We start from the raw sequence: 15372 nt of genomic DNA, 5'->3' as shown, positions 1-15372 counted from the left end.
AGGATGATTTGTAGTTTCCATTTTGTACGTACCATGATTTATTTTAAGGTATATACCGAAGTTTCTATTACACTCTATGCTTTCCTTTAATTTAGGATAACTGCGATGGAATCACGAGAAAGTTTAAATCAGTTTTCTATCTTTGACGGATAATCTGAGATGCTAATAAAGAATTACATCATTTTTATTATGAAAGTCCGTCTTTTAGTGCTCAAATCAGTCTCCATTTGAAATAGAAAATATCGTAAATATACTAATGAAACAGGTGGAAAGCAGGATTAAATATTATGTGGGTAATTTCCTTTTGTATGTACTATCACTTATTTTATGTCATATTCCGGTATTTCTAGTTTGGGATCCGATAATAAATTGTGATGGATTCACGAGAAAGTTGAAAACGGTTTGATTTCATCTTTGACGGATAATGCGATTCCGGCGTGACATCATTTTGACTAAGTTTATTAAAAGATTTCGTCCTTTTAGGGATCATTATTTATCACTACTAAGTAAGAATATTGGAAATATATTGGTTACGTTTTATAATGAAACAGGTGGGGAGTCAGGATGTGACATTCTCTGTGATTGTAATTTCCTTTCTTAATGTACCATGACCATTCTTCCTTTTGGTTGGTGGAGGGGGGGGTATTCAGGAATTGCTACCACATTATACGTTATTCTCTAGTTTAGGATCCGATAATTGTGATAGATTCACGAGAAAGTTGAAAATGGTTTTCCGGCATCTTTGACGGATAATGTGATTCCGGCATGACATCATTTTGACTAAGTTTATTATAAGATTCCGTCCTTTTTGGGATCATTTATCTCCATTGAGTAAGAATATAGGAAATATATTGGTTATGTTTTATAATGAAACAGGTGGCGAGTCAGGATGGGGCATTTTCTGGGATTGCAATTTCCTTTTTGATGTTCCATGACTCATTTTTTTATGTGATATTCCGGTTTTTCCACCACATTTAACACGTTTTCTTGTAGCTAAAGATAACCGGGATCAATCCAGAAAAAAAGATGAACATGGTATTCAATCTTAGATGTTTAATGCGAAACCGACATGACATCATTTTCACTTTTAAAGATAATGTTGACGTTTTAGAAAAGGGGAATCATTTGTGGACCAAACTGTCCTGCCACATTTTGTGCAGCCCCTTATAATGTTTATAATACAGTGCATGTAGCTTTCAGGAAGACTGAATCAATGTCTTATCAATTTGAAGGGAAAATTGATTTCAAATTCTCCCAGGATACACCAAGTCATGTGTGCTACATGATCAAGCTTTACCAATGGCTTCTGAACACTTTAAATCGACCGCAAATGTGCGCTACGTGAGACTTTGTCATCTGACGAATCCAATATATCCATGACCTCATTTCGACGTCAGAACATTATATTGGAAGCATGATGTTCTCCCATTGTCATCTTCTCCATTCAAGGAAAGAGAAAAGTGCAAGCACATTTCTTAAAGGGAATCACGGCATGACTTGAGATTTAAATAAAGAAACTGTCGATTGCAGTCAATTAGATTTCACCTTATCTACAGATCGACTTGTAATAATCCTTGTTGCGAAGAAATTGAGTTCTCTTTTAAACCGCTATGAAGTTACTCCGAAATTGTTATTTTATTTCGTTCTTATTGTGGTTTATTATACTCTGATCAATTTATCATCGACGCTTGAGAAAGAAGGATATCAATCAATGCTAACAAGGTTTAGAGTAGAACAGAAAAGATAAGATTATTTGAACAATCCCACTTCTTAATTGATTAAATCTAAATATAGTGTTTTCCTGTTAACACCTGTTTCCTCTATTCGAGGCATGACAGCTTGAGAAGTGCAATAAATGTTGGATTTGAAGAAAATTCACCAAAACCAATCCGCGTCATGATAATGTAATCTTCATATTCTGAAGATGGGTATAATTTCTCTTATTGAGTAAAAGAGACTCGTCGGAAACGAATTATTTCATTCCTGACTTGAGTCGCAATAGTCAAGATGGCAACCGCTTTGCACAACATGATGCCAAATACAATCCGGGTTTCAGATTGTCTCGTCTTAACTTCAGGTGCCGTCTGGTTGACCACATTTCCCAAATCAACATTGATCTCGTTCTTCGCAGTTTACATGTATGAGTAATAGCGGATTTTAACAAGGGTACCTTTTATTTCGGCTAAATCTTCCTAGGGTCGAATTTCTCAGTAAAACCCATATTTTATGAGTTATCAATGAACAAAATTGTCATTTTGGGATAAGGAATGTGGAGTGAGTCAGAAGAAGGATGTGTGGACTCTTGTACAATGAATGAAATCATTATCATTCATGGAAAATAATAAGATAATTCTTGTTTGATATTATCGATGACGTATTTGCGTCATAAGCAAATTTGTAAAGAACCGGAGTTACCGTATTAGTGTCACCGCGAAAGTTAAGCAAGATAATAGTTGCAAATGTTCCGGGGGAACAATTTACCAGTAATTTATTTTCTAGCTATATAAGAATTAGGATGATTTCTTTTATCAAAGAAATGAGGAGTTGTATAATAGGTGCTACATGGAGCTTTCAGAGAACACGTTTTCGTGTCCAAGATTATCGATCACCTTCTTTTTAAAATAAATGTTAACGTTTGTGTTTGAAGAAATTTAGTATGAGCAACTCGCCCCCCCCCCTCCTTTCTCCTCTTTGTATAAAATCAACAAACTTCCAAAGATAATTCGAAAATTTTGCAAGTTACTTAAAAATGAGAAAACGTGATTTCCTTCAGCGAGCATCTGCAAAATTAGTTCAAAATTTGTTTTCTTCTTCTTCATTCGTGACTAAACTCTCGGTGGAGTTATACGGCCTTCAGCGATATCCCTTCTTCCATCTGGTTTTAGGATATTTTACCAAAAGATGTTATTCAAGATTATGTGGGTGGATGGTGTGGGATGCGGTGGTGTGGGAAATAAAGCGAGAGTTGACTCATGATACGTGACGGGGACCACACCCCTTCATTAAAGGGTCTCTCTTTTTTGCTTTTAGGTATGATAATGACGATGATGATGATAATAATAATGATAATGGCAACAATAATAGTAACAATGCTGATGCTAATAATGATCACGATAATGATAACAGCAACAACAGCAATAATAATGGTGGTGACACTGAAAATGGTTTTGTTAATGATGATGATGATGATGATAATGCGAAGAACAATAACTTTCGTGGTGGTATGGTGAGGTAATCTTGTTTGCAATCAACTTTCCGAATGATTTTTCAACAATATTTTCAAGAGTTGTATGTTGGACTTACAATATGAATATTTTTACAAAACAATTGAATACACGTATAGAAGGAATACCCGTATAAAAGCTCACCGCTGCCCATAATTATAGGACAAGGAGCTGTATATTTCATTCGAAATAAAGAAATAGAAGTATTATATATTTTAAAAAAATGAAGTAAAATGACGCCAGGCCACCATGAACAGATCATTTGGAAAGACTTTTTTTTGGGGGGTGGGGGTCTTGTTTTGTATTGTAGCTGATGTGCTTAGACATAGGACAATAAGAAAAGGGATACATTTTCGAAGATTTATTTTTTATTTCAATAGGATACGTGAACGATTTATATTCTCCTGTTCCAATCACATCTTTATAGTCGGTCAATTTCCACCGCTCGCTGGATTACCTTATGAAGAAATTGATGATGACGTGCGCTTGGAGCGATGCCATCGGCTCATCGCGACAGGTTACACAGACAAGTTGAAAATTTATGCAAGGAGTTATTATTGGTATCTCCATGGTTTGCGCATGCATATTGTTGAAGCAGTACCAGTCCTGAGAAGGCAGGAGCGGTGTAAGGGGCTGGGTCACCGGCCTTACAATGATTGTGGATGAAACGCGGTAATTAATTAGGTATTAGGTGTGAGGGGCGAATCGTCATGCCCCCACCCCTTTCGGGCTTCTTGATGAAAATAGATTGAGTTGTCAATGGCAGTTGTGGCGTTCTTGGGGGGGGGGGGGCACCTGATGCTTTCAGCAAAGTTAAAGGGCAATCGGCATATTTCAGGCTCAACGATTGGTAAATATTCGATTCGCCTTAAAAGAAAGATAGTTTCTCAACTTGGTTCAAGTCCGCAAAAAAAGAACTTTGACGTCTAGAGCACCATCCCATTATGGATAGGGTCTGGACTAGGAATGACAAACTTAATTGGACGTCTTGTCCAAAATGTCATGATGATTGTACTGCATGAACCGTGGCGAAGCGTGGGTCCAACCGTGAAGGGGTGTGGGGGTGATGTTGAGCACTAGAGCCGGGCGAACAGGGAGTGTCTGGGAGGGGGCCAGGGTAGAAATATTTATCTTCCTCTCGGATTCCTTTTGTCGTAATTTTGTCGTATTCTACTCTAATTCTCCCACTAACTCTGTCCCTCCTCTGTCTTTCACTTTATCCCCTGCCCTTCCACTTTCTCCTTTCCTTAATCTAAAATTCATTTGGCGGCAGGTACCCCCTTGCCGCCCCTCCACCTAAGCTTTGTCACTGCTCATCAGAAAATCTTCAGACAAGATACGAGAAAGGAGGAGCCTCCCAGTGACCCTCGGTTTGACAACAATACCACTGAGTGGGAATTGAGACGCCACTCGGCCTGAAAATTCAATTTGACGGCACAAACTTACAGGATAAATCTTGTTTAATCGTGTGTTTATCTTGGGTAACAGGCTCCTTTTCACATTCGAGGTTATGCTAATCCACAGGTGCAACATTGATTCGTAACTCGTGCATCACACGTTAAATATAGGCTTATAGATTTGCACTAAACTGTCAAAATGTCCAGTTCTACCCCCTTGGAACCTCAACTACACAGTTTTGTTTAAAACAGTCGAAGCTTATAGCCTCGGGCAATAAATTACAATTTAGAACAAAAAGTTTTCACATAATTTGGTAACATGTTATTAAAGCCAGACAAGAAAAGTTATATTAACAGCAAACTGATTTTTATTGCACGAGGTGTAATTTGCCTTATATAAGACTGCGTCAACGACTGGTGCGACAGTCGCGCTATTTGTTACTGACAGCGTTAACAAGTTATGGCAAACTTGGTAGTGATGGCAATCCAGTTCATAAACCGGCTAATCAGGGCAGTATTTGCATTGTTAATTTTGCATAGAGTATGTGTACGATGTCACCTTTCACATGGTGCGTCAAAGAGCATGTCAGTCACTGACGCAGTGCTACATCAGGGAAGGACTCCTCGTATGCAACAGGCATACAGGTGCTTCTCTGAACTGTGATTTTGTATACCCTGAAACGCACTGACCATGCATTGGGCTCCGTTGTTGCTTTGGCTCTGTTTGCAGGGAAATATTTTCACTAGGGTGAAGGGAAATAAAAATAGACGATGAAGGAAAACTATGGACCAAAATAAACCTAGGGTTTGATTAGAAATGTCCATTGTTTCCCTACTTTCGATGATCCTTCTCGTTGATCAATATCCGATATTGTTTTGCAGGTTCAATGGGCTAATCTTAGGAAATATGACTCACTCTTCTGTACAACAAACGTCATTCTTTGCACCCTCAGTCCCTGATATATAATATTTTGCTGGTGTAAGCATCATTTATACGGGCATAACCGCAGTGAAAATTAATATCGATGTTCCGGTCTAGTGGATTAATGATGATTTTTACGGCAGAGCTGCTAAGAATTGTGTCTTTGATTTTTTTTTTCTTGTTAAAGCTTTGTCATTAAACACTGTAACACTATGTTTGAGGAATAAAAAGTTTGCATTTATCATCAGAAACATTTCATTTGTCAATAAAAAGTTCCTCCCACTCCGTCTTTCTCCCCTATAGTTCTTTCGTTTCTGCTGTCGATCACCTTGATGATGACAATCATGTGCAAATTTTCTTGCAATGTACCTTTCATAATTATGATTAAGAACAAAATGTGTTTTTGATTTAATTTGAATTCATTGTGAGCCTTTACAGTACTGTTGCTCTATACTAGAGATTTGTGTTGTTTAAACAATTAACTTGTTAAGAATTGAGTTAACTCTTTTCTTTCACCTGCTCACTAACTTTTCAAATATAGATTACTCTTTCTTTTTCTCCAAGGTTTTTTCCATACCCTACCCCCCCCCCCCCTCATTATCATGATAATCGGGTTACTTTTGATGAAAGTAGTCATCTAATTTTTGATTTTTTTTCTTTTTCTTTATTCTTCAATCTCCTTTTCTTTTTTGTTTACATTTTTACGTATATTACTTTTCTTCCAATACTCCAGACCACCCACAAGCGTGTTAATCGGGTTATTTCTTAACGAAAGAACTCACATAAATTCATATTTTATTTCTCTTTCCGTTTTCACAGGTTGGTGCTGATATATTGATGCCAAATCTTCATCCAAAACATGGTAATATTTCTTGCTTTTAACATTAACATTTAATTAAATTCAAAGAAATTTTTTTTTTTTTTTTTTTTTTTTAATTGAACCAAGATTTAAAAAAAAAAATTACACTTACGACAAGTTAAACATGTTTTTGTTTTTATGTTAGTGTCGGGCTATTAAAATGATTGAAGATATCAAGAAATGATCCTGAAGGAACAGAGATTATTACTTTCGCGCTACAAATCGAACAACAGTGTGATATATTTTTCTAGAAAATTATTTCTTATAAATTATAGAATGTACTAATGTATAGGTTTCATACACGTCACGATGCCTTCATTGTTTGTTTTTTTCATTCTGTTTAAATTCACATAATGACAGATCCATAGAATTTGTTGAAATTTTAAACATGGACACCCAATGTGTACGGTGGAAATTACTTTTTTTTCTTCAAATTAACATATAATTCTTTTATATCTCTACAGAACATTTATTCTCAAAACTTGACGATTATCACTTAGTCCGACCGTATCGGTCGACCCCGGATGGAGAGTTTATAAGCCACGACCTTTCAACTGAAGCCGAAGAAAACGAACTGGATTATATACGTGTTAAAAGAGCAGACGAACTTCGGCGGCGGCGCAGACGACGTGACGTCGACGGCTTAAATGATGGCGTCGTCAATGACGCTGATGCCGACGTCGACTCGCAGTTTCACTTCGCAGTCGATGCTTTTGGAGCTCATATGATTTTAAATGTAACGAGGGATGCGCGTTTAGTAGCACCTCGGTTTAAAGTGGAACGATACTTGGACGATGGAACGATGGAATCGTTCACTCCGAGGACGAATTGTTTCTACAAAGGCGCGGTCTCACAATACAGCGAGTCACGGGTTGCTATTAGCAACTGCCAGGGAATGGTAAGAGCATTTTTCTTATTTATTTGAGTTTAAGATAATATAGCCTGTGATCACATTGACTGATTTACTAACAAGTAAGATGCAGGCGTTAAATACAGCTGCCCCCCCCCCCCCCCCCCTCGAAGGAAAACAATAATCGATGAGTATCAAAGAATCATTGAAAGAAATTGGGTGCTTCGTTTTGCAGAAAGTTGGCCTGAATATATCTCATTTTCTGGGAGCGGCATGCCCCTAGATCCCCTAGCATTTCTATAATGTCCTAATCCTACTTCTCAGATAGTTGATAACAGTGCAGATGCATATCACCCCCCCCCCCCCCCCCTCAATTCAATTTCAGGACACACCATCTTAATGAATATCGTAAGGCTTTTCTCTAAAACTTCAGCTTACCTTCTGGAACGTACTTAGCTAACATGAAAAAGTGCACACACCTATTATAATAATCAATGACATTAATAAGCGATCCCTCTTTATTTATACATGTACCAGACCAAAAGGTTTATTTTCATTTCTAAATGACACGTTTGTTACCCTTGTCCGAGCATATAAGAGGTCTGCAAAACGTCCTGACGATGTTTGAACGTTGAAGCAAAAAAGATTTACGTCAAAAGAACAGTTTGTGGTCCATTGGGTACGACTAGTACATAACTCATGCACAAACACGTTCTACTCTACAGGACTGAACGTAAAGGAGGGTGAAAATTATTTTTACCCTCAGTATTTTTTTAAACTTCATCCTCTCGGAAGCAATTATAGGGCAATATGTGCGAAGTTCGATCGCTTCCTCCTCTGATGTACAACATGTTGCACGGAAATTGAGAAGGGCAGCAATACAGGGCTTGATCGTCCTGCAGGAAACAAACTGTCAAATTCCATTCAGCCTGATGTAAGTTATGGAACCAAATGACCATAAGCAGGCCTGATAAAACCTGAGGATTGATAGTGAGTTTTGAAACGTAGGGTGGATTATGGTGAGACGGTCTATATGTTATATGCTGTGAATGTTCATTGTATAACGTGTAGACCTATTAGGTCAAATATTGGTCGGCGCGATTTTCAAATTTTGGGATCCTGGATTCGTCACTGGTTCAACCCCCCCCCCCCCCCCCCAGCAAAAAGCTAGATCCGCCCCTGCCTATGTTATGAATTATGAAAGTCCAAACTCCAAAGTGATGATGACGAAGATGGTGATGATGATGGTAATGATGATGACGATGATGCTGGTGATGATGCTGATTATGATGATGATGATGGAGATATTATTAATGATGACGAAGATTACGACGACGTTGAAACTAAAGTAATTCCGATAATCATGTACATTTCCAAGTTTCAGGCAGATTTGTTACCAATAACGATTTAGGGAGGTGAAATGAGAAAAGAAAACTTGTAAACCTCGATATCGAAAAGTCTGTACTGAGCCTACTAGTAGTGACAACAAGGGTACAACTGTTAACAATATTTAACAGAAGTCGATACAACATCATAGTAACTATATAGAAGACTCAATCTGAGTCACTGAAACTCTTGAAGTACAATGATAAAGGAGATATCTGCCGGGATTAATGATGTCAAAATATTATTGTCATCTTCATTACCATTAACTACAAGAACCAGAAGGAAAGGAAAATGTCAATTATATTATGTCACGACTGTTCTTCCCCTGATCCCTTATGTAATAAAGGAAATATATACAATTAGTACCAATTATTCTAGAAAATTAGTGGTTGTGATTCGATTTCGATCTTATCAAGGAAAATGTATGATTGGTAATTCGGTATGAGTACCGCCAATTGACAGTAACCCATATATAGGCGCAATTAAATCATATTTGGCAGCTGTTTTTCTTTATTATTTTGTTCAGTTGTTGTTCAGTTGTTTACATACATATGATATCTAATCGTCATATCTCATCAAAACTCTCAATAAATTTGAAGTTTCAGTTTTGACATGACTTGTCAGGAAACGCAATGAAAATGGGACCCTCGATACTGATTAATATTACATTTGGTTTATTCAATCATTTCTCAATTTTCACCAGTCGAATGTCTTGATTATGGTCGTATAACAGTTCTGTAACAGCAAGTATGTAATTGAGACTTTGATGTTTCCATAATAATTGTGTTTCGATTGAGATGTTTTTCTTCGGCTCCATTGTTTGACAGTGTATGAGTGACAGAAGCAGGTTAATGAGACAGAAATTTCCTGTTCGGCTTATGTTCCACCAAACAACATGACAGAAGTTCCGTTAGGTTATTTTAGCTGATGTTTGCATGACTGATGGCAATTAAAGATAAACTCCAGTACTGGTAAAAAAAAAAAAAATTCTCACAGAATCAAACAAAACTTACACTGAATGTTCAAGATTACAAATAAATGACATGTGCCAAACAATTTTGGAAGAAAATGTATACTGGCTGAGTAATGAGCATAGAAAGACAAGGAAATCAAGGTAGTACTAGCCCCGACATCATGTGTGTTGTCCCATATATAGCTTTCTATGTGAGTGCTTGTTACTTTACCAAGACTCGGTCAAATTTATTATGATTTTGATGACTCCAGAACCTTGCAGTGCACAGCAATACATACATGCTACATGATCAACTGTTTCTGATCCTTTCCACACCTTTTCTTTCACAATGCAATCGCATTACCAGTACTAAAGTTTATCTTTAACGAGAAGCAAAAAAAAAACATGAAAATTAAGCTGGGGCAACTCATAGGCTTCGCCTTCTCTCTTTAAAAATTCAAGTAGATTTGCTTCATGCGAATAGTTGAAGGCCCTTTTCTGCCTTTGCGCATCTTTGCTCACCTCATTCTTATGATCATCTTTGCTCTCCTCCCTCTCCTCCTTCTCCTCCACATCCTTGTGTCATCATTCTCCCCATCGTTTTTCATTCCAACACCTCTTCCATTTTTTATACCTTCGCTCCTCGCATACGCTATCTCTCATTTTCCATCCCCGTGTCTTCTTTTTCTCCTCTAATTCTTTTAAACATGTTTGACCTTGTCATATTTTTCTAGGATAAATTACGTAATATGTGCTTGACAGTCAGACAGAAAGGCCAAATTTTAGACCTTACATGTTTTCCTGTTGAGAGCTTCTCATAAATCTAATTTATGAAAATATATGTAATTTATGAAAATATATGTAATTTGACATTTCAAGATAACGGACATAATGCAAAGAATATTCTAGAACTAATTAAAAAGTGCCGAGGATACTCAATCGTTTTACAAAGTTGTAATTGTTAGCTTTGAGGTCAGACCCCTCAATCATCAATATTATGTCACTAATGACAGTTTGACAAGGAGTTCTTACAGACTTACACCAATAATATAATCAAGTCGCCAGAAACGACACGTGATAACAACAAAGTAAAAACGTGCCATGAGCAACCTCGCCAAACACAACTGTTACCAGAGCATTCGATGAAAGCTTACTCCAACAGAATATTCAAATGGAACAAACGATCTGGATTCGGGCCAGGATCGCTTAGATCTTTCCTTCGCGCACATCTGAAATACAATCCAACCTCGGAAAAAGACAACATTACGGAAAATATCCTAACCTAAATATTTACCCCTGCCGCACAAAACGAACCCATTATTTCTGCTTTTCTAACCGCAAATCGAACTCTTGGAGATTTACTGAAAATCTCCCGGACGACATCTAGGATATCAGTAGCTCGTTGGACGTCGCGATCGGAAATCTTCGGAGGAAAGGGCGTCGTTCGTATTTATGTTGATTTCCTGTGGATACAATCCTCTTTTTTTAAATCTAGGATGCACTAGGATAGTAAACGGTTCCTTCCTTGATCGCACTTGTAGTTGGCAAGTGATCTAAAATTCCAAAATGTAAGTGACCCGAAATGAACCTATCAGGGCAGACGATAACAATCCTGACAAATAGTGGAATGAAGGGTTTTTTTAAATCATTGTTTCGTGTTTAAAACCAACAAAAACAACGTCAAATCTACTCGGTAATTGCCCGAACATTCGTGTTGGACCCCATAGGAATAACTACATAATGCAAAAAAAGGTGTTAGATCTTTGAAAATTTCGGATATATAAGAATGATGAAACTTACAGAATTGTATGCCTTTGCAAATGTCAAACAGCATTTTCTAAACTTATTTCCGGCCGGAAGAACGTGTTATGTAATCCGTTGCTTTGTTTTCCATTGATTTTTAATTTTTAAAACAAATTCAACTAAAAAAAAAATATGCATTTCCAACAATCCAATGTGCGAATTATTAACATCATGAAATATAGTCTCACTATTTCAAAGATATTTCATTAAAACCTCAAATAAAACCTCAAATCAAATTTAGCCTCCATTTCAATTTGATCTGTTGAAGATCGACCAAATATGCTTATACGTTCAAATTTAATAGACATTGCAAAATATGAGATATACCTATAATCAGTTCACCCTCCGAACTATTTCTTTTTCTAGATAAAGGGGCCGTTTCAGATTTCAAAATAATCGTTTGTCTTCTATCCCCAGAGGCTCATTTTCTAAACGAGCACTCCCTCGTCGGGTAATTTTGACGAGCTCGTTGTGTTATTTCAGAACCAATTTGTCGGGATTATGGATGAGACTGACGATGAGTGATGGAATTCCGTGGTCTCGGGCGACGTCATAGATTGTTTGATGACGAAAGATGTAATTTACGAGGTCGCAACCTCTAGCGGACATATATCTTTGATAGAGGGATGTCGCTCGTATGATAGCGAAAAATTATGAAGTTTATTATCAATATCGTCTTGAATGATGACAAGTATATCAATAAAATTATTGCCACAGGTTTTTTCCGCGGCCATTTTCCTACGCCAGTCGAGTTTTAACAGCTTCAACACTAGATCTAACACTAAACCTAACACTGAATCTTAACGCGAAACCTAACCATAAACGTCATCTAAAGCCCAATCACAACCATAACCCTGCATCTTTGACGAAATGTAGCCAGGAGTAAAGTCGCCTGAGCAAATGTCGGATCGCCGTTTTACTTTTTGATTTCTCGAAACAAACAAGAAACACATAATTATACCTCTATTTTATGTTTCTTGAGTCCACTTGTGATTCTGGCGTTCATTTTTCACAGGATATCCAGGACGAACCATATTCGAAGCCCTGAAGCAGGACTCCCACTTAGCCGAGTTGGAACCTCGAGTTGTGGCGAGCTGGCGCGATCTTATGGCAAGCCGTTGTATTATTAATTGATATCAATAAATCAATTCTTGTTATCAAGAAATAATTTTATGTTGTAAAGCAATGGTAATTCTTGATATTAAGAATTCGATTTCGTGATATCAGGAATTCGATTTCTTGATATTAAGAATTGAATTCCTGATATCAGGAAATATGTTTAAATGATAAAACTGCTTGCCATAAGATCTTGCCAGCTCGCCACAACTCGAGGCTCCAACTCGGCTAAGTGAGAGCCCTGCTTTAGATACAAGGCCTACAATCCATGTTGTCAGTTAGGCATACTTGTTTATGAATGAGATGCCAGACTAGTTCCGGTTAATTAGCTTGTTCTGTTGACGTTTACCTTGCCACTAATTACCATCACATTCCGCGACTTGTGTATTTGCTTTTGATAAAATCAGAGACATAACACTAACCCCCCCCCCCCCCCAATATATTATTGAATGATGTTACACCAGCTATGGGGCATACGTGTGTGTGTGTTTCCAATTGTGTTTATACCATAAGGCCATAGTTGTAAGGTCCATGGTCATATGGCCAAATGCAATTTGGTTATTGGCTTCCATATCCGTCGCTTCTCTTCGTTGGTACCTTGACATAATCATGTATGGTTGCATTAGGAAATTCAATACTTGCAAATGATTCTGAAATTTGAATCTAAAATGGACAAGCCGCAAGCTTGTATGAGCATGGACGTTTAGAAACTAACCATCGAAAAGGGAAAAACATGGCTCCCGCCTGGACTTGATTGAACACATATAACTGGACAAATCCCAAATGCGTTTCCCTAATGACCATAACCATGGCAACAGCAGTGTGATGGTCAACATGGTCAAGTTTGAAGGCGGGGTTTACAGAGGGGTGAGGGGAAGGAGAGGGGTGTCTACGGGGAGCTATCGGCCTAGATGAGGGTAGATTGGAGAAGAGACTGGAGTCAGAAACAGGATGTCAACATGTCTTCCCTGCCTTCCCCTGTCTGATCAACACCTCGGATAGCAGACGATAAAAATAGATCTTTAAAGGGACTCAGAAGTTCAAGAAATTACGAAAAGTAAAATATTGAATTTTACAGAATCAAAATTCAGAAACGAAAATGTATAGTCGAGTCTATGACTAACATCTTTGTAACAAATTGTACAGAATATGTGAGAGAGCTGAGAGATATTCAAACAATAACGCCTGAGAATATCGCATCAAACGAGACTCATATTTAACAACATGGTCATATACGTACATATCTATGTTGGTAATGTTCAGTCTGTGCAGTTTAAAATTGAGCACGTTTTTTGCAAGTTTGCTCACATTTGCAAATTATTTAAAAAAAATTATTCTCAGCGAGTAATCACGTATTTTAGAATTGTTAAAAATATTTTTGATTAAATAAAATACATTATAATCTGCTGAGAATAAATTCAAGAAAGTTTCACTATCAACTCAATAGAATAATTAATATGCATTAGCCTATCACAACGTATTGTGAAATTCATAAGTTATTTCAGAATCTAAAAGTTTAGCCCCAAAGTCTCAAGTTGGATTTCCCTCTATACATTGATGTCCATGTTCTTCCCAACACGTCAACCTGGCTCTTCAATTTTTAGTCTTCCAATATGAAGACATTAGTAGCAGTTTTATGAATACCAATTTGGCGTAACTATTATTTGACCGACGATAGATCAATGCCGAATCAATTTAGTCATAAAGATGTATTGCTCTCTCAGATACAGCTCAAATTGGTGAAGTCATATGAGGGTTATAGTAGGGAGAAAGATGCGTTCTCAAGATAAAGTCTTTCTATCAATCTTGGAAGAAACACTTCAAGTAGCGGTTGACCATGCACTGTTAACCACTACTTGAACCTCTTCGCACTCCGGGAAGCGAGACTTTTCAACGCTCCCAGGTAAAGGCGTATCCAGGATTTCCCCAAGGAAAGGGGTTGAGTACTGTTTTGTTTAACTGTCTAGCAAACCCGTCTTTCGTGTATAGGTGTAGATGGGGGCATGTGTGGAGGGGGCTATGGGCTACGATAAAAAAAAAAAAGAGGAACAGAAGGGAAAAATACCGAAAGAGGTTATGACTCAGTGATATTTTAGTCATACAATGCAGCCCAATTAATTTGACATATTTTCATAACCAATATTTGAGGATATCAAAGAAGTTTATAAATTAATTCGAATCAAATCAAATCAAGGCTAACGCTTACCTGAGTATTTCGGCGTCCAGCGATTAAAATGTCTTGAAATATAATTTAGACCCACTACAGGTCATTTAGCAATCTTAATGTATTCGATAGAACTAATTCTAATTCACAAAACTAATGACCCTTTAATTTGATTTCACCAATTCTTTATAATAAAAAAAAAGGTTATCCTCGTTATGAATTTGATTTATTGTAAATATTGCATTTATGGAAAGTGTCCTTTAATTTGATTTCCCCTTTTCTCAGGCAGGTTTCTCCCTTTGTGAACTTGAATCGGTGTGTTCTCCTTGGTACTGGAGAAGAGGTGGTTAGTTATCGAGGGAACCTCAAATTCGATATCGGTTTATACTTTGTAGAGCCTTCTTGTTAACGTGATCAGTTGTGGCAAGAAGTGAACGAGGCAAGAGGGAGATGACGACGTGGAAAATTATTTAACTGTTAATCAGCATTTTTTAATGAAAACCTTCCTTTAATTTGATTTCCCTTTTTTTCAAGTAAGTTATCCCTCTTGTGAACTTGAATCGGTGTTTTCTCCCGGGTTCTGGAGAAGAGGTGGTTAATTTGATTTCCTCATATCTGATCCCGAAATATCCTCTCTTTCCGATGTGAGACGGGGATTTCTTTCAAAAGTGGGGGGGGGGGGGGGGGGGTCACTAGTCC

General features: G+C 37.4%; 1 protein-coding gene across 3 annotated transcripts in view; it reads left to right on the top strand.

Moving 5' to 3' along the window:
* The window catches only part of LOC579423 (A disintegrin and metalloproteinase with thrombospondin motifs 3), a 67489-nt gene that overhangs the window by 12710 nt on the left and 39407 nt on the right, over positions 1-15372 (top strand). For all 3 annotated transcript variants that reach the window (XM_011679278.2, XM_011679285.2, XM_030979643.1), the window contains exons 2-3: positions 6363-6405; positions 6867-7300. In XM_011679278.2, coding sequence (XP_011677580.2) covers positions 6363-6405; positions 6867-7300 — 477 coding nt within the window. The remainder of the gene's footprint in view (positions 1-6362; positions 6406-6866; positions 7301-15372) is intronic.

The sequence above is a fragment of the Strongylocentrotus purpuratus genome, unplaced genomic scaffold, assembly GCF_000002235.5.
Source record: "Strongylocentrotus purpuratus isolate Spur 01 unplaced genomic scaffold, Spur_5.0 spur5_scaffold_10, whole genome shotgun sequence".
NCBI lineage: Eukaryota > Metazoa > Echinodermata > Echinoidea > Camarodonta > Strongylocentrotidae > Strongylocentrotus > Strongylocentrotus purpuratus.
The sequence above is the reverse complement of the archived record's forward strand: the minus strand, read 5'-3'. Positions and strand labels throughout refer to the sequence as shown.